Source organism: Chelonia mydas, chromosome 13, assembly GCF_015237465.2.
Source record: "Chelonia mydas isolate rCheMyd1 chromosome 13, rCheMyd1.pri.v2, whole genome shotgun sequence".
Lineage (NCBI taxonomy): Eukaryota > Metazoa > Chordata > Testudines > Cheloniidae > Chelonia > Chelonia mydas.
Window position 1 is genome coordinate 22,556,844 of NC_051253.2, and position 20,897 is coordinate 22,577,740.

A 20,897-nucleotide genomic window follows, 5' to 3' on the forward strand; every position below is an offset into this window, starting at 1 on the left:
GTGCATGAAAACACTGTTACCTAGATTTGAGTGGCTATTCCTTTACTTCTTAAATGTTCTTCTCCTTGCAGTTCATTATTATTACTGTTTGATTTTTAAGCATCCCCCAATAGCATCTGGAGCAAACAGCATCGGGGCGTCACTAATATGTGACAAAGTACCAATCACACCCACATTTCTTTGCTCAGCAAGAATGTAAACTGAGCACTGTATACGTGTGGGGTAAAAGAGCAGACTGCTGCCATCAGACCTGTCCATCCCATTCTGTGGAGGAGAGGGAGCATGAAGCTTCTGCCAGGTTTGCCCATATCCCCTCTGTGGTGGGAGGGGAGGTAAATAATGAAATACCACTGGGCTTGCACCCTCAAGGGGAGGAAAAGCATGAAGTTGCTACTGAGTCCCTGCAGCACTTGTCTGAAATCTGCTCCAGCAGAGAAGGGAACAGGGGAGGGTTCCTGAAGCCCTTCTCCACTGAAGTCTGCTCCTGATGCTCACAAAATAGGAGAAAGACGCATTCAACTGCCAAACAATTTCAGTTCTACAACCTTAATGTGTTAGCATCAAAACCATGTAGGAATATTTTGAAAGCATGACTGAAGTCCCCTTAATAACTCAGTTCCCCCCAGAGAACTCCCCAGACATTAACTAGGTAATCTGAAGTCATAGGTGCACATTCCTCTAGTCACAACTTACAAGGATTAAACAGGAACAGACCTCTGTATGTAAAAAATGTCCACCGGAAATGTTCTCCCTTCCACGGTAAGGATCATGCTGGTATCCTTACTGGGGTCGTTGGTCTCATTTTGATTGAAGAAATCTCTAAATTTCTTCATAAAGCAAATACAAAAAATTCTGTTTGAAGTCAGTTTTTGAAAGAACTGAGGCAGACCCCAAAGAATACCGAAGAATGTCAAGTTAATGTCACTTGCATCTTTCCAAATCTGACAATTTGTTATTTTAATAAAGTTGAAGTCCTTGTTTTTAAAAAATTAAGGCTGGGATTTTGGCGCCCAAATCCTATTTACTCTCAGTGAGAGTTGGGTATTTAAATCCCTTGAGACCCTCTGGAAATCCCTGCCTATAACTCTTTTGTGTAGTTATTACGTGAACACTTTTGTACACCTACAGCTGAACTAACAATTTACACATTCAGTCACAGTAATCAAGCACATGCAGACATGGAGCTCTCTTTTTAAAAAACAGAGTTAAAGAGTTTCATAAAGGAACTGATTTATATTTATTAAAACATGTTAATTATTAATGGATTAATTTAATCCATTAAATTTCTTATATATGTGTTATCAACAAAACATTAAGAACATAAGGGATTCTGTAATTATTGCAGTTAACTACATCTCAACGTTTCAAAATATATCCATTTAGTAACGAATATACTATATATAAATATAACATATATACTTAGATATAACAAACATATACATAACATTTAGTCACATAAATATATGGCTAATATGCCTCTATCTCAACTACAAAATATTTGAAATTCAACACTTTTTTTGATACTATACAACTCCTCAAAGATTTAATGGATTATTGTAATGATATCTCTTACTTTTACAAAATATATTACAATATACATGTAGAATATTACCAAGTATGGCACATTATTGGCACTAACTTAATTTTAAATGCTAAATGAACAATGTATATATTTTTTTGATGCATTAGTCTCGCTTTGTGTTTATTTGCTAATTAACTAAATTCTATAATTCTCAATGGACTGTTAGGTCAATAGTGAGAATTAGCAAGGTTCTACTGCAGTAGATCATTTAATAATCTTACATTTTTAATAATCAATTATTGTGTCAATTTGTCATCACCAATATAGGTCTTAAGTCATTTGGTTTTATTAGATAGGAAGCAAGATAGATTAAGCAGAAGGAACATCTTCTTTAAATAAAAACAGCCATTTAGGAAAGAAATAGCCACAAATACATGACAGAAACTAATTCATATTAAAATAACCCTCCAAAAAATGAGCTTACGTAATGAACAAAACTGCAAAGAAATAGAAACACAGCAATTTCACTACTTGTAGGTTCTTTTTGCCCATCACCACCATTCAGACAATTCTCCAAGTAAGCAGACTATGTAGGACAAGATGTCTTTATTGCTAGAAGTGAAACTTCCACTTGAGATCACTTAATTTTTAAACCAAACTCGTAAACTGTACCTCTGCATCCAGTGTGGCTGATGCTACGATCACTCGAAGTTCCCCTCGTTTCTTCTGAATCTAAGACAGACAATAAGAAGTTAATGGATAAAAGCCACTCACCCAGGAATGATTAACAGACATGAGACGTCCTACAACATCCTGACCATCATTAACTCTTAGTTAAAAATACTTAACAAGCCACAAGACAATTGAATGAGTTAAAGCTCAGCCAGCAAGGACTGTGCAAGACTTTTTTCAACCACTAGGATAGGCTAACTAGTGCCAGAACGATCTCGGTAATCCTATTCCTCATGCCAGAGAAATCAGGGGAAAGTATCTCCAAGGATACCAATCACTTCATACCAGATCACTCATAGGGAAGCACTATCAGCTGCCATAGAAATAGACTTACTTTACGCCCATGTGGGAGAAAAGAAAAGAGGAGTTGTGTTGTGGAGGCAACAGGGTGGAACCTGAGCGCCAGTGAGGGAAGGCAGAAGGCTGTGTGTAAAGAAAGGGTTTAGCCGAATAGATGCATTATAAACCTTTGCTCATGAAACTTTTCCCAATAGGGCTACCAAGCCATGCATCAGGATTAAAGGATGAATGGTGAAAATCAAAACAAAAAACTAAGAAGGGAAGCTAGTGAGGAATAACCTTTTTTAATAAACCGATGGCAATGTCCGTATACAGGGTTCTTTCATGGGCTTCATCCAGCATGAGGACACTGTTAATCAAAGCAGAAAGACAAGGTTTCAATAATCATATCTGATTGACTTTGGAACCAAGACATCCTGTCTCAAAATCGCTACACTTTCAGAGAAGTGCCTGGAATTTTAGGCACATCACTCATTAAAGTCAATGTATATTTGTAACTAAAGTCCTCTCAAAAACAGAGGGAATGCAGCAAATTACCAGTGATAAACGCTTTCATTTACTAACCATAACACCGGGCATTACAAGTAGGGATAGGCAAGCTTCTTTTGCCTAATTTTAAACCTCTTTGAATATCATGGGTGTGAAAGTTTACTCAGATGTTACTGTTCACATTCTGCTTAAGTGAGACTGTGGAGAGAAGAGGAGCAGAGAGAGAAAAAACAATCCTGTTATGTGTGTGGGGAGGGAGAATAAAGATTGAAACATGGAATGAAGTGGGGAGGGAAAAGAAACAGGAGGGGGAAAATGGTACACATGCTGTATATTAAGCATCGTCAATGCCAGCTAGTTTTTTGAAGAGGTGCAAGAGGGAATTTCTTCTCTCCTTAATACACAATACAGACTTTCCCGGAGCTAGGCATTTTGTTTGTTTTTTAGTGATAATCCTGAGAGGAAACGTGGGTTTAAATTAGCAGACTAAATGGTTTGCAAACTCATTTAGCAAATCCAAACAAGAGCGAGAAGTTAATGGAACTGCAAACTCCATGAGATTCATTTATCTCTACTAACAAAGCCATTGCATCCAAAGATGCTTCTCGACATTATCAATATTTATTTTTTCATAAGGGCCGTGGACTGCTGCTTTTCCTCTTTTGATTTTGTTTTTTGTTTGCACCATCTTCTCAGTAGCTCAGTTTATGCAGTGAAAGTGCAGTTCTGCTCTGAAAAGTCATTATATTAAAAACTGCAGCTCTTTAGTTAACCAGCCAAAACAAGTTTTTACTCTTGTTGACCCTGCAGAGCCAGCACAGCTATAAAAGCATGAGATGTATTCTATTCTGGTTTGTGGATAATAAAGATTAATTTAAATTTCAGTTGCAAATTATTGTTACTGATGCACGGGCTGCAACGAACCCAGCTTGACTTTCAGATTGTGTCTGCAGGGATGGCAGTAAGGGGAAAAAAATTATTTGAGCTGAAAGAAACTGAAAAAACCCCAAACCTATACTGAATTCTACCACTGCCTTCCTACCTATCCTCAGAGACTTTTTCAAGCACACCCTCATTGTAAGGTAAGTGTTTTCCCTTTCTACTATAAACCTCATTTTCCAGGGGGCTTATATCTTGACTCTGCTTAAACGTCTCTGGACTGAAACAAAATGCTCAAAATTGTACTTATGCCAAGTCTTTGTTTCATGCACTCCCCTGTACTTAGTGTAGCATATGTCACAGTACACAAACTTTCTCCCACAGTTGTGCTGCTGGTTCTTGACCTCTTGAAGCAGGTGCTAAGTGGCGCTGCGATGCATAGTGGTTCTGTGAGGCAGAGATTCAGATACGAGCGAGGGTGCATCCGTCCAATGGCTGCTTGTGACAGTAGTCAGAAGAGCGAAATGTTCAACTTTAAATGAACAAAAGCAAACCCTACACTAGGCTAGGAAACGCTATGTTTTTTACTTGGTTACCTTAGAAACCTTCCATTGGTGGGGCACTGTTTGCATATAAATTATTTTCTATAATTCCCCAATAAGGCTGACATTGAAATGCCAAGGTCAGCTTCAGTCTTTGGGATGTTTATTAACTACCTTTTAGTCCGTGAAAATTCAGACATTTGCTATGGGTCTGCCAGTCATCAGCATGCATTAGTGAGGATCTGCTCCATGTAACATGTCTTTACCTGTATCTCGTTAATAGTGGGTCAGCCATCATCTCCCTCACCAGCATACCATCAGTCAGAAACTAAAATCAAACACCAAGAAAAATGCGTCATCTATAACCTACCTCTAGGAACAAGCTCAGCTGGATAGCATATTTATATTACCTGTTTGTACGAAACTAACAAGTATTCTGGATTACAAAATTCTATTTATATTGCCTTTGACTCATTTTCTATGTGCCTTTCACTCTACCGTGTCAGCTAGAGATGTGCTTCTAAACGCTAGTACTGAAAAATAATAAGAGTTACAAGTACGGGATTCTAAATCAATCCACATATAAGCAGATTGAATTTCTTACACAAATTTGTATTTAATTTTTTAATAAGTTAGTTCTTCTGCAAAAACATGGACTGACAGCACTAGAGACAGCAGTTCCTCATTCTGGCCTGCCATCATTCCTCAACCTGCTTTAAAGAAGGCCACCTGTAGAGTGAAAACGTTCTTCATTCTCTGTGCCCATACAGTCTTCGGCACCTCTAAGGAAACTGCTTAACAAGTGTCAGGTAGCTCAGAACAGAAAACGGATGATGTTTTGTGATATGGACATTTTCCTCTTATTTGCTAATGAAACCACCATCATTTCACAAAAACCTCTGAGCAGCAAGCAAATAACAATGATTTCTAGCTACTCAGTACTTAGAAACAAAACTTTTTCAGTTTACTCATGAGTTGGACATGGCCCTGAGCTAGATATGAACTGATGACTGAGGCGAAAGGCTCCATATTTCTCCCGTTATCAATCCCATAAGCACCCAAGTACTAAAAAATATTTAAGAACTGTTTTGTAAATACACATCTTCCCATTGTTTTATATTGCTTTTTAAAATTACTTTGAATTATTCAAGCTTTTGACAATACTTCTAATAAAGATAAAGTATTAGATAAATCCTATTCACTGTTATTATTCCATAGAAAATAAAGCAAACTCTCTTCTCCACATAGCACAAATAATTTCAATATTTCCCAATGTGATAACAGGACAAAGCTGTGAGGGAGGGATACCAGAAAGCTACAGCTCACATGAAGTCACCTTCAGCTAGTTTGTTCATTCTCTCAATCTAATTTTATCTTTAAGGTGGCTAGGATAGCCTAGCTTCAATTCATTGCAGCCCTTCCTTTCCACTTTACTGTATCTCAGGTTACACTAGCACTGGAGCAACATCTGATCATAATCACCTTGAAAAGTTCCTTTGGGTTTAGAGTGGGGGCAGCTGGTATTAGCAGAATAGAACCTAATGTTCTATTCATTTTATTAAGATTTAAATAACCATTTAAACATTTTAAACATATGCAAATGCACAAATAGCATAGAATCAAGAACATTAAATAAGCTGACAAAGTCCTTAACAATGAGCAAAAAAATACAAAATTAAGAATGAAAATTCAAGTTATAGCCCTAAAAAAAAAAAAAATCTCCTTTCAACAACCTAAACCACCATCCCGGAAATTAGGATTATAATAAAGTGCTACACCACTTCCTTTATTAAAACTTTAAAAATATTGAAGGCAGTGTGACTAATGATTGGGACAGGGACCTGGGAGCCTGTTTCTCATTCTTCTACTGACCCACTGTATCACTCTGTGCAATTCACCATTCTGTGCCTCAGTTTCACCATACGCAAAATGGGTACAGTACTATCTATCCCACTCATTGGGTGTTACAAATCTTAATTAATGCTCACAAATGTGCTTTGAGAGCTTCGGCTAACCATTTCAGGATACCAGCACTCTACTTAAGTTTCACCTTAATTCTTGTAGCCTGTGGGTCCGTGCAGTCATCAAATCGAATACAATATCCAACTTCGTGACCCAGCACTGCGCCCCTTTCTTCAGCCACTCGGCCTGCAACCTAAGAGAAGAGAGGTCTTTCAATGCAACAGAGACAGTACAATGGAGATGGTTTACAACAGATTTCCTTTTCATATCCTTGTTTGGGAGTCGGGGGCGGTGAAAATAATGTTGTTTGCACTGATTCCACTGGACTCAAATTCTACTCTGTATAGCAATATGTCCTGAACTAACATTGTGTAGTTACTTTAAGAAAACATTAGGATTAATTAAATAAAAAAAAACACAAAACAGGACATTTCAGTTTTTCCAAAATAAATTATTAGAACACCAGATGAAAAAAAAACAAAACAGGATATATGGTCACTTTACTTGTAAAAAGAAAAGGAGTACTTGTGGCACCCTAGAGACTAACCAATTTATTTGAGCGTAAGCTTTCGTGAGCTACAGCTCACTTCATCCCTAAAAAAAAATCCTAAAACCCTACCTGAAATAAGCATTTATTATTATTAATAAGCTGCTCTCAGCTTTTAAAAAAAAAGTGTCCTTTAAAAAAAAAAATCCTCCCTGGTTTTCAAGCCTAAAAGAAAAGAAAAAAAAAAGAAGTCCTATTAATATCCTGAGGTCTGTGCTTCTGGTTCAAAATGATCCCACTGCACTGCCACCATGTCAGGGTTCCCTCCCCACCCTGAACTCTGGGGTACAGATGTGGGGACCTGCATGAAAGACTCCCTAAGTTTATTTCTACCAGCTTAGGTTAAAACTTCCCCCAGGCACAAATCCTTTCTTTGTCCTTGGATGGTATTGCTGCCACCACCAAGTGATTTAGACAAACATCCAGGGAAAAGGGCCACTTGGAGGTAAAAGAAGCACCTCTGTAAAATCAGGATGGAAGGTAATTTTACAGGGTAATAAAAAGATTTTACAGGGTAATAAAAAGATTTTAAACACAGAGGATTCCCCTCTAGGCTCAACTTCAGAATTCCAAAAACAGGAATAAACCTCCCTCTTAGCATAGGGAAAATTCACAAGCTAAAACAAAAGATAATCTAATGCATTTCCTTGCTTTACTTACAATCTTTGTAATCTTAGATGCTTATTTCAGGTAGGGTTTTAGGAGAGGTTTTTTTCCTGCCTGGTCCCTCTCCCTGTCCTGAAACAGCACAACAAAGACAGCACAAAAAAACCCTCCCTCCTGCCCCCCCCCAGATTTGAAAGTATCTTCTTTCCTTATTGGTCCTTTTGGTCAGGTGCCAACCAGGTTATCTGAGCTTCTTACCCCCTTACAGGTAAAGGAGGGATTTTATGCTATCCTTAGCTATATGTTTATGAAAGAGTAATTTGACACTTCTAGTGGGAAGAACAGGGAAAGGGGAGTCAGAAATCCAGGGTTTGATTACCAGGCCTATGCATTTTGGTAACTGCACTGCTAATCAAAACACAATCTTTCTCTGGTAATTCTGAGATTACAGCTTTCACTATCAAATTCAAAATAAAGACACTAAAGAATGGAAGGAAATAACCTCCATTAACAAAAGAAAACATGCTTGAATATTTGAAACTGAATTTTTAAAAGTTATTTCAATAGACTGTGCATGAATCCAAGTCAGGTGGCCATGAAACAGGAACAAGTTATCGCTTGCAAAATCATATGCACAAGGACAGCATCTTTACCGACTTTTTTCTGCAAGGACAAATATTTTATGTTTGCAAACATGCTGAGTCAATTTACAGCAACCATGTCCAGTGCAAACATTTATAACCTAGGAAATATCAGCTTTAGCTGAATTTCCTATTGGGGTAAATGGAAAGATATCTGTAATTTATTGTTTGTGGCAACATTCATGGCTGCTCAACCAGCCTTTCTTTTCTCCACATGATCAACACTGGTAAATATGGACATGAGGTTTGTCAACATTTTTTTCATGTTTTCAGTCAATGTTTTGCAGTAATAATTATTATAAAAGTCTTCACACATTTAATGGGTACTTCCAATTTATACCATATTTATAACATGCCAATTTCAGAAAAATTCATGGTGGTTGCCAGCAATCTTGAGAGAGAGCGCGTGCGCACGTGCACACGAGTGTGTTTATGTACGTAGGGAAGGTGGGAAGGTCCTGCTGTAAAACTACTATTTTAATCAATGGGTGATCTAAACTGGCCCAAAAAATCAAGGGAAGGACTGGAGTGCTCATTTTTGATACCTAATCTTTTATTGATGAAGACTGAAGACATTCATGTAAGGTTCAAACTTAAAATGTCCCATCTTTCTTGCAATGTGCAGATATTTAGTAACAAACACGAGATGTGCCGTTTAAAACCTGCATTTTTCAACATTTAAGGCTCAATCTTGAGGGTGTTTCACCCAGTGTAACTAAGAATAAAATTTCTGCCATAGTCTTTAACAAGTTGCTTGGAGAAACCCAAACTGTTATGTTTAATAAAGAAGATGGAAGACAGCTATGATGGCACAAGAAAAATTAGCCTGCTACAAGAAGCAAAAATAAAGTTAATAGAAACTATCACAATTGTAAGTTGACTTAAGACCCAAATTATGTCTTTGTGCAGACTTGAACCTTTCCTTTCATCAAGAGGAAAAAGAAAAGTTGACAGAATACCAGAGATTGATTTATACCAAAATAGACAAGAATATTACCCTCCTGCTCTGAGTTCTCTTTCAGGCACAGAAATGTTAACAAAAATCCAATTTACTTATTTATACACTTTTTGCATTTCTCTCAGCTTGGACAATGAAAAAAATCATTTCTACCCAATTCACACTCAGTTTCACCTGCAGGTCCTTAGCGCTGTAATATTTGTGTTTCAAACATTGCAAGGGAATGTTTAATTAAAAACCGCTTGCATTGGAATTTTACATAAACTCTCAATACATTTCTATTGGTCTTATGTTTTATAAAAGCTTTTAAAATAAAATCTTTAAATTAGAACTGAGGCACCTTTGTGCTATGTATTATACACACACCTAGAAACAAACAATCCCTACCCAAGAGAACTTGCAGTCTAAGCTCCCTGTCTGAAAACTGAAAACTCATAGGTCCATACGGGCACAGCAGCCTGCTGCCCATTATCAATTGCAGGATCAGAGGCCAAGTACAAGTGACACAAAACGGAAGGCGAGATCTAAGCAAATATGTTTAGTATTATAATTAAATAAATCATCAATTATTCCTATCTGTCCCTCAACCGACCCAGCACTGACTGCTTTCTTATGACAATGTTGCTTTAAAAAAAATAATAATCTGAGTATAGAATCTTCTACCCACCGGACAGATAGAGAACAGGCAGAAGTAATTCAAGCTAACCCACTACTGTTTTGCCAATGTGACACAACGGGGAGGACCGCTAGCGGAAAGGGTAGTTCTGTCTTCATGGTCTTCTGAGACTGTGTATCAACTAGTTTTGATGGCGGTTCTGTGATAGTGACACACAGTAACTGAACTGACTAAATATTTCTCATGTGTCACTGAATGACTATCAGACGGCAATGACTATGGAACACTGCCAACTTGGGCCAGTTTTGAACCAACAGCCTAGGGATGAAAGCTCAAATCTTGATTAATCAGATCCTATTCTACATTAATGGTTTTCTGAACCCAGAGATCTGCTGTTCAACACCTACTTTTCATGAAAAACTAAACAATGTGCATTTTAATCCTATTAATTTGGTCAAAACTACATTGTTTTTAACAGTCATTTGAATTACACTCTTTATGTTGTTTTGACAGGCTTTAAAAATAATCTCCACGTGTACATTTGTCTCTGCCCTGCACATAAAAATGCATTTTTCTCAATGGCCCATTTTCTCTATTATTTTCTCTTCCATGAATTCCTTCATGGACCCATTATTTCTGCTGGGATCTTCTCAGCTCCCTTCCTCTCTCAAACCAAGCATTCAAGCAGATAACCAGGGCTGACAATGCAAAGCTAATTCAAATGGAGTCCTAAAGTTTCTAAATTATTTCCCCTTTATAGTTCTGCAGCTTCCTCTTTTCCCTCTGGCAATGTCTATCCTCTAGTGAGGAGAGCAGATGAACAGTCTTCTTAAAAAAAAATTGGTTTCAATTAGTCAAAGTAATAAATAACACCAGCCCTGCCTCCGAGCCCCCTCAAATGGCCAGGCAATCAGGAGAAATTTCAAGGGTGTTCCCAGGTTGAGACCCCACTGTGGCAATATGCTAAAGTATAATCAAGCAATCTCAGTCTCTGAGGCTTAAGAGGAAAGGGGGTAAAAGCAGAGGTACCATTGAGAACACAGACTATAATTTAACATAAATCTTTACAATATACAAAGTCTGTCAACTACAGAATTACACAGTCAGTTAGGCATATTAGATGGGGGTTGGGAGAGAAAAGATGAAGGCGAGAATCTCTCTTTTAGAAGGACTAGACTCAGGTCACTGCTGGAGGCAGGATGCTGGACTAGATAGATAAATGATCTAATACAGTATGAAAAGGCAACAGGAATCCATCGAGCATTTATTTTTCTAAGACAGCACATTACCATAGATACAGGTTGACAGGTGGCACATAACAATGTAATGTAAAGAAATTAGGACAGGATATAGACTAGCAAGGAGGTCTGTGTATGAAATGGTCAGAAGCTGCAAAACACAGAAGAAGAAAACAATTGTTGCTGAGGGGAGAATGCTGCCGTGGACAGAAACACAATGTCTGGCAGCAGTTAAGAAAAGAACAAAGGGCACATCAGAAGAAAAGAGCACAACTCAGTGGAAATGATCATGGAAGCATTATTAAAGGCAGGAAGAGCCCATACTGAGTAATGGGGACCTTGCTACAGGAAGGATATTGAATGAAATGACACAGAAAAGAGCAACAAAACAAAATGTCTCATATGTTGAGATTTTGTGAAAATTAGGTTTTTTATAGTCATTAGAAAAGAGGACCTCAAGAAGGGAACATGACTGAGGTACATACAGTTCTATGTGGTACAGAGAAAGGGGATGCTACAAAACTAGCAGTGAGGGCAACCAGTTCATACAAGAGAGAATGAAAGAATCCAAGAAAGACAAGTCACTAAAGGATCAAAAAGGCTAATAATGTTAGGAACCATTAGGAAAGGGACAGATAATAAGACAGAAAATATCATAATGGCACTGTATAAACCCACAGTATGTCCACATCTTGAATACTGTACCCAGTTCTGGTCACCCCATCTCAAAAAGGATATAGTGGAACTGGACAAAGTACAGAGAAGGGCAACAGAAGTTGATCCAATAAAAGATATTACCTCACCCACCTTGTCTCTCTACTAGTTTAGTGATGCAGACAAATGGAAACTAATGTTCAGTTATATAACCTGATACAAACTGACTCAATACATCCATTAAAAGGAAATCGCTATTAAATTAACCTGAACCAATAATTGGATTAGTAAAAATTTTCTGTGGTAGGGCCAGATCTGACACTGTATTTAGAACATTTGTAAATTCTGCTTAAGGAGAAATCAGTAGAAGAATCATTTAAACTTGAAGCTGCAACAACGTTAATTTTTATAGCAAAAAAGAAAGGAACTCACTGAAACAGCAGCAACCCTGCGAGGCTGTGTCACTCCAACTACTCTCCCTTCAGCTGTCCAGCCAGCTTCTGCTAAATACTGCAAACAAACATTGAAGACAGGGAATGAATTTGTCATACATGACACAATGTATCCAGCAGTTAAAGCACGGTACTGGATATCAGGGCTTCTAAGATTTATTCCTGGTTCTGACATTGACCCTCTGTGACACTGCAGGTAAAACACAAAGATTTTGTGCATTAGTTGACCCCTCTATAAAATAGGTACACTACTACTACCCCTACCTCACAGGTACATTAGCATTTAGAAAGCATTTTAAGATATTCAGATGAGAGAAGATTCACAGCTGTAAAGTATTTCTTGTTACTGATTCCTTTCCTGCCCCTCTCATTTAGTAGTCCTGTCTCAGGAAAAATGTCCGAATAGCATTAGTCAAGTATTCATGCTGAAGCAGTTAATATACCTCACTAGTTTTGTAGCTATGTAGTCTGGCAAGAAGAGCTAATTTTATATATTTAGCAAATATCGATTTTTTTTTTTTAGTAATACTCACCACAAAAAAAGCTACTAAGTTTCTGTAACTGTTGTACTTCGGATGTGTTGCACATGTCCATTACAGGTTAGGTGTGTGTGTGCCTCGAGCACAGTTGCGGAAAATTTTTCCCTCAGTGGTACCCATTGGGTCGGCTCTAGCACCCTCTAGTGCCACATGCTCATGGTGCCAGTATAAAGGGACCGGCCGACCCCGCATCCCCTCAGATGTCCTGTCAAAAGTTTTTAGAGCCCCCCCAAGTATCTGGGTGGGGCGGGTACAGATGCTGAGGTGTATGGGGGCAGCTGCCTGAGCCTAAAACTCCTGCTTTGTTTCTTTTGCAGGTGGTGGAGGGATGGTGGAGCTTAGAAACAGGTGCTCTGCTGAGGCCTGAAATGCTTCCTCGAAGGCACTGGGGTATAGAGGCTGAGGGACTTGAGGGTAGCTCTGGAGTCCTTCAGTCCATGGAGCTTTGCATCTGTCTGCCCTGAGAAGAGTGAGGTCCTTTCAAACGGAAGGTCCAGGAGAGACTGCTGGACCTCCATTGGCAGGCCTGAGGACTGCAGCCAAGAACAGCTGCACACAGCCACAATTGAGGCCATGGATCTAGCTACCAAGTCTGCTGTGTCCAGGGCAGCCTGCAGAGAGGTCCTGGCTATCAACTTCCATTCTTCCACCAGTGCAGAGAAGTGCTGCCTGGACTCCTGGGGAAGCAAGTCTCTGAACTTTGACATGGAGTCCCAGACATTAAAATTGTATCTCCCTAATAATGCCTGTTAGTTGGATATGCAGAGCTTTAAACCTCCTGTAGAATAAACCTTTCTACCAAATAGGTCTCTCAGTCCTTCGCCTTAGGGCATGCATTCCCTGTCTCTCACAAGGCTTTAGCTGGTCACATGATGGCCTAATTGAGAGGCAGCCACTTTAGACAGCCACAGCGCAGCCAAGAATGTTGATAAGGCTGTGGAAGGAGTCTATGACTACCTCCACATGCAGCCCTAAGTTCAAGGCCACCTCTTCACCAGCTCCTGATGAGCTTTGAAGTTGTCCGAGTCGGGGGTGACATGCCCGCCTCTGACACTGCCTTGTCCAGGGAGGAGGAGGAAGCCTGCACTGGCAAGGGGCCCTCCTCTTCTCCTTCTGCACTGACTGTGTCCTGCAGGTCTAGGTCCTATGGATCGGTACCAGGATCAGAGTCTAGGTCAGGTGCTGTGCGATGGGACGGAGGAGCCCTTCTCTCCGAGGCTACCGAATATAAGCATCTGGAATGTGCCCCTGACATCAGGAGAAAACACCAAGGGTTCTAAAATGGCCATTGCATCGGCACAGGCCAGTGCCCACTGGGCCAAGCACTTGGACATACCCCTGCGCCCAGGTCTATCACCGCATTGGGCTGACCAGGAGGGTACCGACAGAGACCCATCTGCTGGGTATCCGACCCCACTTCCAACTCAGATGATGAGCCTTCCTCCAGGGACCATAGCGGTGCGGTACTCATCGGTTCCAGAGATCAGTGCCGAGGCGGGAGGCCTGCATCGAGGAGAGCAGGGACAGTTTCCCCCTAGATGGTACCAAGGGGTCAGGTACCGAGCGGCAGTTTGAGGTGACATGCTCCATTCTGCCCACCTACACCGGCTCTTGCACTGCCATCAACGGCAGTACCAATAGCACCAGCAAGTATCTGCCTGCCATGAATGCTTCCAGTGTGGCCAACACCGCGATCACGCCAGAGCCTTGCTGTCCCTCTGGCACCGGCTTATCCGGTACTGGACTCAACAGAGCCTGCAAACAGGATAGAATCAATGGTACCACACATGGAGAGGAGGCAAGGCAGTGACCTGACTCAGGTAGCACTCCACTGCGCTCCCCATGTTTGGCCTTTTTCTGAGCCGGGGAATGCCCCCTCTTGGCCAGCTGCTTCTTATGTTTCTTTCTCGGCACCGGGGACAGGGAACGGTACCGAGAGTCCCTCATGGTGGAAGGAGCACTCTGCACCGACGCTGAAATACTCAGTGCCGAGTCTGACTGGCTTGGCTCTGAAGAGGGTCTGAGTGCCTCTTCCATCAATAGGAATTTCAATCTGGCCTCCCGGTTCTTCTTCGTACAAGGACTGAAATCCCGGCAGTTATAGTAGCCCTGGACATGAGCCTCACCCAAGCACTTTAAGCAACTGGCATGCAGGTCACTCAAAGGCATAGACTTGGTGCAGGGCTTGAAGCCTGGTGATCGAGGCATGCCTTGGCACCAAGGGCAGATGAAAATCCGCTAACAAGCAAGAAGCTCCAACTAAACTATGCACAAAAGCTATTTACAGTCCAAACAAAAAAATAAATAAGTAGTGAAGAAAGAAACAGGGGAAATAGATGAAAAATGAAGACCACTGCGTACAGCTTGTTGTAGCAAGAAGAGCAGTTCCAGCAACCATCACAGGTGGTAAGAAAGAACTGAGGGGGGTGTGGAGTTGGCCATTCCCTTTATACCTCCGCCATGAGCACGCAGCATGAGAGTGTGCTAGAGCTGACCTGACAGGCACCACTGACAGAAAAATTTCCACATACTGTACTCGAGGCATGCACACACCTAATGTGGAATGGACATGTGCAAGCACTCGAAGACGACCAATATTTTAATGGAATATGAAAAGGTGCCATACAAATATGCAATATGTTTCTCCCATCATGTTACAATTTTCTGGCAACGAAGCACAGGAAATAAAGATGGTCACTGTTTGAACAAAGAATTAGAAAGATCCTGATTGAAATTTTTTCTTTTCTTTTTTAAAAAAAACACTTTACAAATGGTGATGAATTTAAAAGAATTCTGAAGGAGTAATAATTTTAAGAAAAGTTGACCTCCTAGTTGAGCAGGAGCTTTTTGCAGTGGGAATTGTGGACCCAAATTTGATTCTTGAGTATGTTACGTAGGCCAATATGTTATGTGGCAGAAGGATTTTATGCTGTTGCAATGCCAGAACCTGTTGGCTGATAGCAAGGGAGAGACAAGGTGTAAGGCTCTCTCATACCTCAGTGCATTGCAATATCAGGACTGGGCCTAAGGTATCACTCTTGCCCCATAAGGTCTCTACATTGCTCCCAAGAGTTGGCTGTCATCCTACGCAAGATCTCCTGGAAGAATACAATTTTGCTATGTCACATGCACACTCACTTGTGGAATCTGAGTAGTTTTTCCACATCCTGTTTCTCCAACAATCACCAGCGTCTGATAGTTCTCCACCAGATAAAGGATGTGGTTTCTAAGCTGGAAGGGTGGAACGTATTCAAGTTAGGAGAACAAATCTGTACAACAGAATTTTCAATACATTTCTGCAAAGAGCAATGCACATATACACATACACTCAGTATAAGGTATGAATTATGTTTAGAGCTTGATGTCAGAAAGCTAAACAATTCATTAAAATCCATCAATGCAGTGCACAACATATAGTATTTGAACATAAGTCCACATAAAGGTTGTAATAAAAAAGAGCAGATTCTCTTTTGCCAACATCTATTAAACACAAAGATTAAAGTTCATCAAATATTAGAATGGTGACTTCCATTACATCACTTTCATGTTGTAAAGTGATTTTTAAGAGAGAGGATCAAAAACAATTTATAAAAAAAACACAGCAGGCATGAGATTCAGCATATCAAAAAGTCCTTTCATACCTTAAACACTGGTAACTTTTGTCTCTGCTGTTCAATAGAAAGAGATGCATAGGGATTATAGATGACAGAAACACCAGTACTTTCAGCAGCACTCTGCCTCTCTTCTGTGATGCTGACACCAGGACCTTCCGTGCCTACATGACATGAGACAATTTTAATAGGAGGATGACAGAAATTTGCATAGCATATCTCAGTCTAACTCAGACAAATAAGTTCTTTAAGAAAAGGAACTCTGTCTGCCTTCTAACGTGTGCTGTTAAGCATCTCTAACATAATAATCATAAACATATGTAGTTAATGCTTAATAAACAGGAACTTGTTCCAAATTAAATGTAAATCTCCATTTTTTAAAGTCTCCTAACATGGCACAATGTATCTGTGTCTCTCAAAGAAAATTTTTAAAACTTCACGAGAAATGTACAAAAGCCTTAACTTTTGGCACCTCTCTTTTTCCTTTTCTTCCACTTTAAAGAAAGGTTTTTGACATAGTGTATTTCTCACTGTTTTTCCCAGGAACGCCTCTAGTCATTTAAAACCAGCAACAGGCAATAAGAATCAATTTAATCAACACACAATACTAGAATAAGTCTCCCAATGGAACATTTTTGATTGAGATTAATTCTAAGGTGTACTTTTAACCCTACTTGCTTATAAGCCATGCCACTCACTAAATTGAGCTCATAAATCTGTTTATTCCCAGTACATGTAACTGGGAAACTCATGACAGCTGGAAATGCTCAGTCATGGGGGGGATTTTCTCATTAAGGTAATGCATCTTCTGCAGTTTTCTCCTCTGTTATTCAGTTGAGATGTCTCTCATTTTGTAGGATCTGTGTTGCACATTATTGGCCATGTCCACAGAAGGATTTAAAAGATATTTGCTCAATTCTGCTTTAAAACAGACAGGTCCCATCCACATTCAACAAACAAACTGTTTACATTTTGTATTAACATAGACCAGTTTAAAGAAGGGTTAAAAATGGTTCCAATAAGAATTTAATCCCCATTATAGACATAGCTTTAAACATCAGTATCATATAATATTTGGATGGCAACAGAAAGATAGGGAATAATTCCTCTGATCACCCATATGTTTTCTGTTACCACGCTCCTGGACATGCCTGACAGATAATTTATTTAAATCAGGTAATCAATTCAACTTGCCAAGGCTCATCCACTTGGAGGGAGACTCCCTCATTTTTTAGATTAATTTTACAGCAATGTATAAATTTTTCATTAATCTTCAGTGTATGGACTGCATATTCCCATGCGTTTGTACAGTGACCATGCTACAGGGGACCTGGGACACACAGGAGACTTCAGTATATCCCAGGAAACTGACTACTTGAATTCAAAATGTTTCTGCCTCTCTCTCTCTACTATCAATCAATATAAATTCTGGCTCTTCCATGAACTGATTGCTGCTTCAGGCAAGTGCATTACTGGAGCCTCTGGGTGATAGTAAATTGTTTTCAGATCCTCACAGAAAACATGGAGCATAAGCACAAGATAGTATAATTCTTTCAGGAACAGTTGTGTGTTTCAGTTAGATTTGCTCTCTGCTTTGCTTTTATTACAGAGGAGCTGCAGCTCTACTATAGTTAAGGTTGGGAGTCCCCTGCTTACAAGATGACTAATTCTATTTTATTTTAGAGGTATACATGAATTTAGTGCTGGTGAAAGATGCCTGTTTGAGATTCCCTGAAAACCCACCACGCTATTTATCCACAGGGGAGTTTCAACCCATGCAGCAGGAGCACGAGCACAAGCTTCCCGCCCCCTCAGTGCAGCCGGGCCGATGTGCCTTTACCCTGCAGCCCAGGGCCCACCCTCAGCTGCACGAGCAGAGCTCAGACTCCGTGACCCATCAGCCCTCAGCATCTCTGCTGAGCAGGGGCCAGGCAGTAGCAGGGAGATCAGCAGCTCCGATGTTGGGGACGCCCGGACTGTAACCCTGCCAGGTCAAGGAGAACTTAAATGCCCCCCTCACCCTCAGACTCTGCGGGGGGGAGGGAGAATTACAGACCATTAAATCACCAACTCCTGGTCACTGTGGTGGGGAAGGGTAAGAAACGACCAGCTTTGCCCCAGCCCCGCCCCGGGCAGCGCCAAGACGGGATGGGACGAGGGGAGGACCAGGAGGCTCCTGCCCAGCGGCACGGCACGGCACGGCCCCGGCGAGGGGGAGCAGAGGGGACTAGCACCAGCAGTGCCGATCCCCGGCCTTTGCTCCCCAGTAGCCCCCTCCCTCCCGGGCCCGTTCGCCCCTCACCCGGTTTCCAAAACTTCATCGGTCCTACGGGCGCCGCCATCTTGGGGTGAAAGGTCAAAACGGAAGTGACGCGCCCGCCCACCGCAAGGGGAGGAGCTGTGCGTCACGTGATAAGCTGTGTGATTGGCCGGCCGTTGCTATGGCGTCGGTCCCTTCCCAGGCAGCCTCCCCGCCACGGGTCGTAGGGAAGCCAAGGGCCCTATTGTGCCCCAGGCAGCTCCCTCCTCCACCAGAGGAGGCGCCCAGAGGCTAGGGTGATGGGCGCCCAGGGCGGAGCCTAGCCAGAAGGCCCCTCCCCTCAGGGGCGACAGGGGAGCACCCCAGGACCCGCAGGAGCAGAGGGAGGCACAGACTCCTCAGGGCTTTGTGCCTTGATCTTTAATAGTGGGGCGTGGAAGGACTTTTATGGGTAAATGGGGTAAGTGGTGATTTCACCATAGCCCAACCGAGGAGAAAATACTTCAAGCAATCATGATTGCAATCTACAGCTGGGCCAAGTCAGGAAAATGCTGCTTGGGAATTTGGTGAGATCAGCGACAGACCTCCTGGTCCAGGAGCCAAATTAGCAGTCAGCTGTACCCAAAAGAGCCATAGTAGTGTGAATTCATTATATATATATATTCTCACAGCAAAGTGACTTACCAAGTATTGTTATTTTTATCAACTACACTTGGTTAATAAGATACTAAAAGCATCCGGACTGGTTAATAAGTTAGACTGGTTAATAATTAAATCACACTGTGTTTTAAAGTGTGCTGCAAAGAGCCATGTCTGGAGATACATTAAAGAGCCACTTGCAGCTCCTGAGTCTCAATTTGAGTATCCCTGTGTTTGACTGAAGGATATTCGCCTGATAGATTTTGATGTGTGATGCAGGCTGTTCGTGTAACAGTTATGAAGCTTTAAGTTTTTGCATCTCAGTGCCAACTGCCATTAAATAATTATTGTCTGACCCACTCACCCACAACAATTTCCCATAACTGTGAAAATTTAAAACAATAAAAGAAAAAAGCTTTAAAGTAAACATTGATATTAGCCATCTCTCTCTCTCTCTCTCTCTCTCTCATCTAAATCAATTTCTTTCAAGCCTATTAATAGATGGGGGCACAGAGGACAATGCTGTATTCAGAGACCCCATGACAAAACATTCCCATACTGCCAGGTCCCCAGTGCTGAGCCCCCAGAATATCGTGTGTGGTTTAAAAAAATCATTACATTTTAAACAGATGCTATGTCCTGGATTCTGTTTATTTGCCTGCTGATTTCTCAGATCTAGACTAGGTCTGCACTATAGAGTTTTGCTTTCACAGCTATATCAGGCACGGGGTGTGATCTCTGACCAACATAGCTGTGCCAGCAATAGCACCTAGGGTAGACACAGTTATTTTGGCAAAATTGTGCTTTTGATCATATAGTTTATTTCAGAGGGAGGGGCTGAAATAAGCTATCCATGCAAAAGTGCAGATTTGCCAGTATATACTGAGTCCACACTAGGAGTGCTTTACAGGTATGCTATAACAGTAGAGCTATATCAACAAATCCCCCTCATTCAGATGCAGTTTATACAGGTCTTTTGCCAGTATAACTTAAACCAAAACTAAGCTATGCCAGCAGAAGAACATTTTTGCCAGTACAATTGCATCAACATTAGGGCTTTTGCCAGCATAGCTATGTCGGTTACCAGTGTGATTGTTTTCACACTCCTAACCCAACCAACAGTTATGCTAGTAAGACTTTCTCGTATAGACCAGATCCAAGTGTAGATCTGACTGTAGTCTAGACTAGAAAAGGGTTGCATGTGTTTTTATACCAGTATAGCTACACTGGCAAAGCCGTTTAGTGTAGGCATAGTTTATACTTGCAAAAGAGTTTTTTTGCTAGTATAGCTTATACTGATTCCCCCAGCAAAACAAGTTACACTAGGGCTTTTGCAGGTATAAAAATGTCATAAAAATCAGCCCTCCACCCCCCACCTGGTATTACTATATTGGCAAAAGTTTTATGTATAGCTCTGGCCTGAGCCTTTAGGGTGCACTTCGATAATGTTTCCAAGATTTTCTCTATAACCAGGTGGGCTAGAAACATTCATTAACAAAAAAAAGAATCTCATATTCACACCTAAGAATTTGCTCCTAGGAGCTGGAGCTTTAAGAACAATACCATGCATCATGACACTCATAACTAGAGGGTTGCACACTTTGTTGTTTCCCTAGGCTGAGCACTTTGCGCACACTCGAGGGTCCTTGCATTTCTCTCTTCCCAGCCACAAGTTCCGTGTGTGCCATCCTCCCCTCCCGCTCTGTTGTA

General features: G+C 41.0%; 1 protein-coding gene across 5 annotated transcripts in view; it reads right to left on the reverse strand.

The window, feature by feature from the left end:
* DHX35 (DEAH-box helicase 35) overlaps nt 1-18,746 on the reverse strand; it is a 48,034-nt gene extending 29,288 nt beyond the window's left edge. For 4 of the 5 annotated variants that reach the window (XM_043526987.1, XM_037915582.2, XM_037915581.2 and 1 more), the window contains exons 1-9: nt 18,591-18,745; nt 16,319-16,452; nt 15,816-15,908; nt 12,119-12,196; nt 6,515-6,619; nt 4,731-4,792; nt 2,834-2,903; nt 2,195-2,254; nt 715-827 (exon numbers count right to left, since the gene is read on the reverse strand). In XM_043526987.1, coding sequence (XP_043382922.1) covers nt 715-827; nt 2,195-2,254; nt 2,834-2,903; nt 4,731-4,792; nt 6,515-6,619; nt 12,119-12,196; nt 15,816-15,908; nt 16,319-16,452; nt 18,591-18,630 — 755 coding nt within the window. In that variant the 5' untranslated portion in view covers nt 18,631-18,745. Of the gene's footprint in view, nt 1-714; nt 828-2,194; nt 2,255-2,833; nt 2,904-4,730; nt 4,793-6,514; nt 6,620-12,118; nt 12,197-15,815; nt 15,909-16,318; nt 16,453-18,590 lie in introns of all 5 variants that reach the window. The other variant, XR_005227850.2, reaches the window with a different exon arrangement.
* Nucleotides 18,747-20,897: the final 2,151 nt, after the last annotated feature.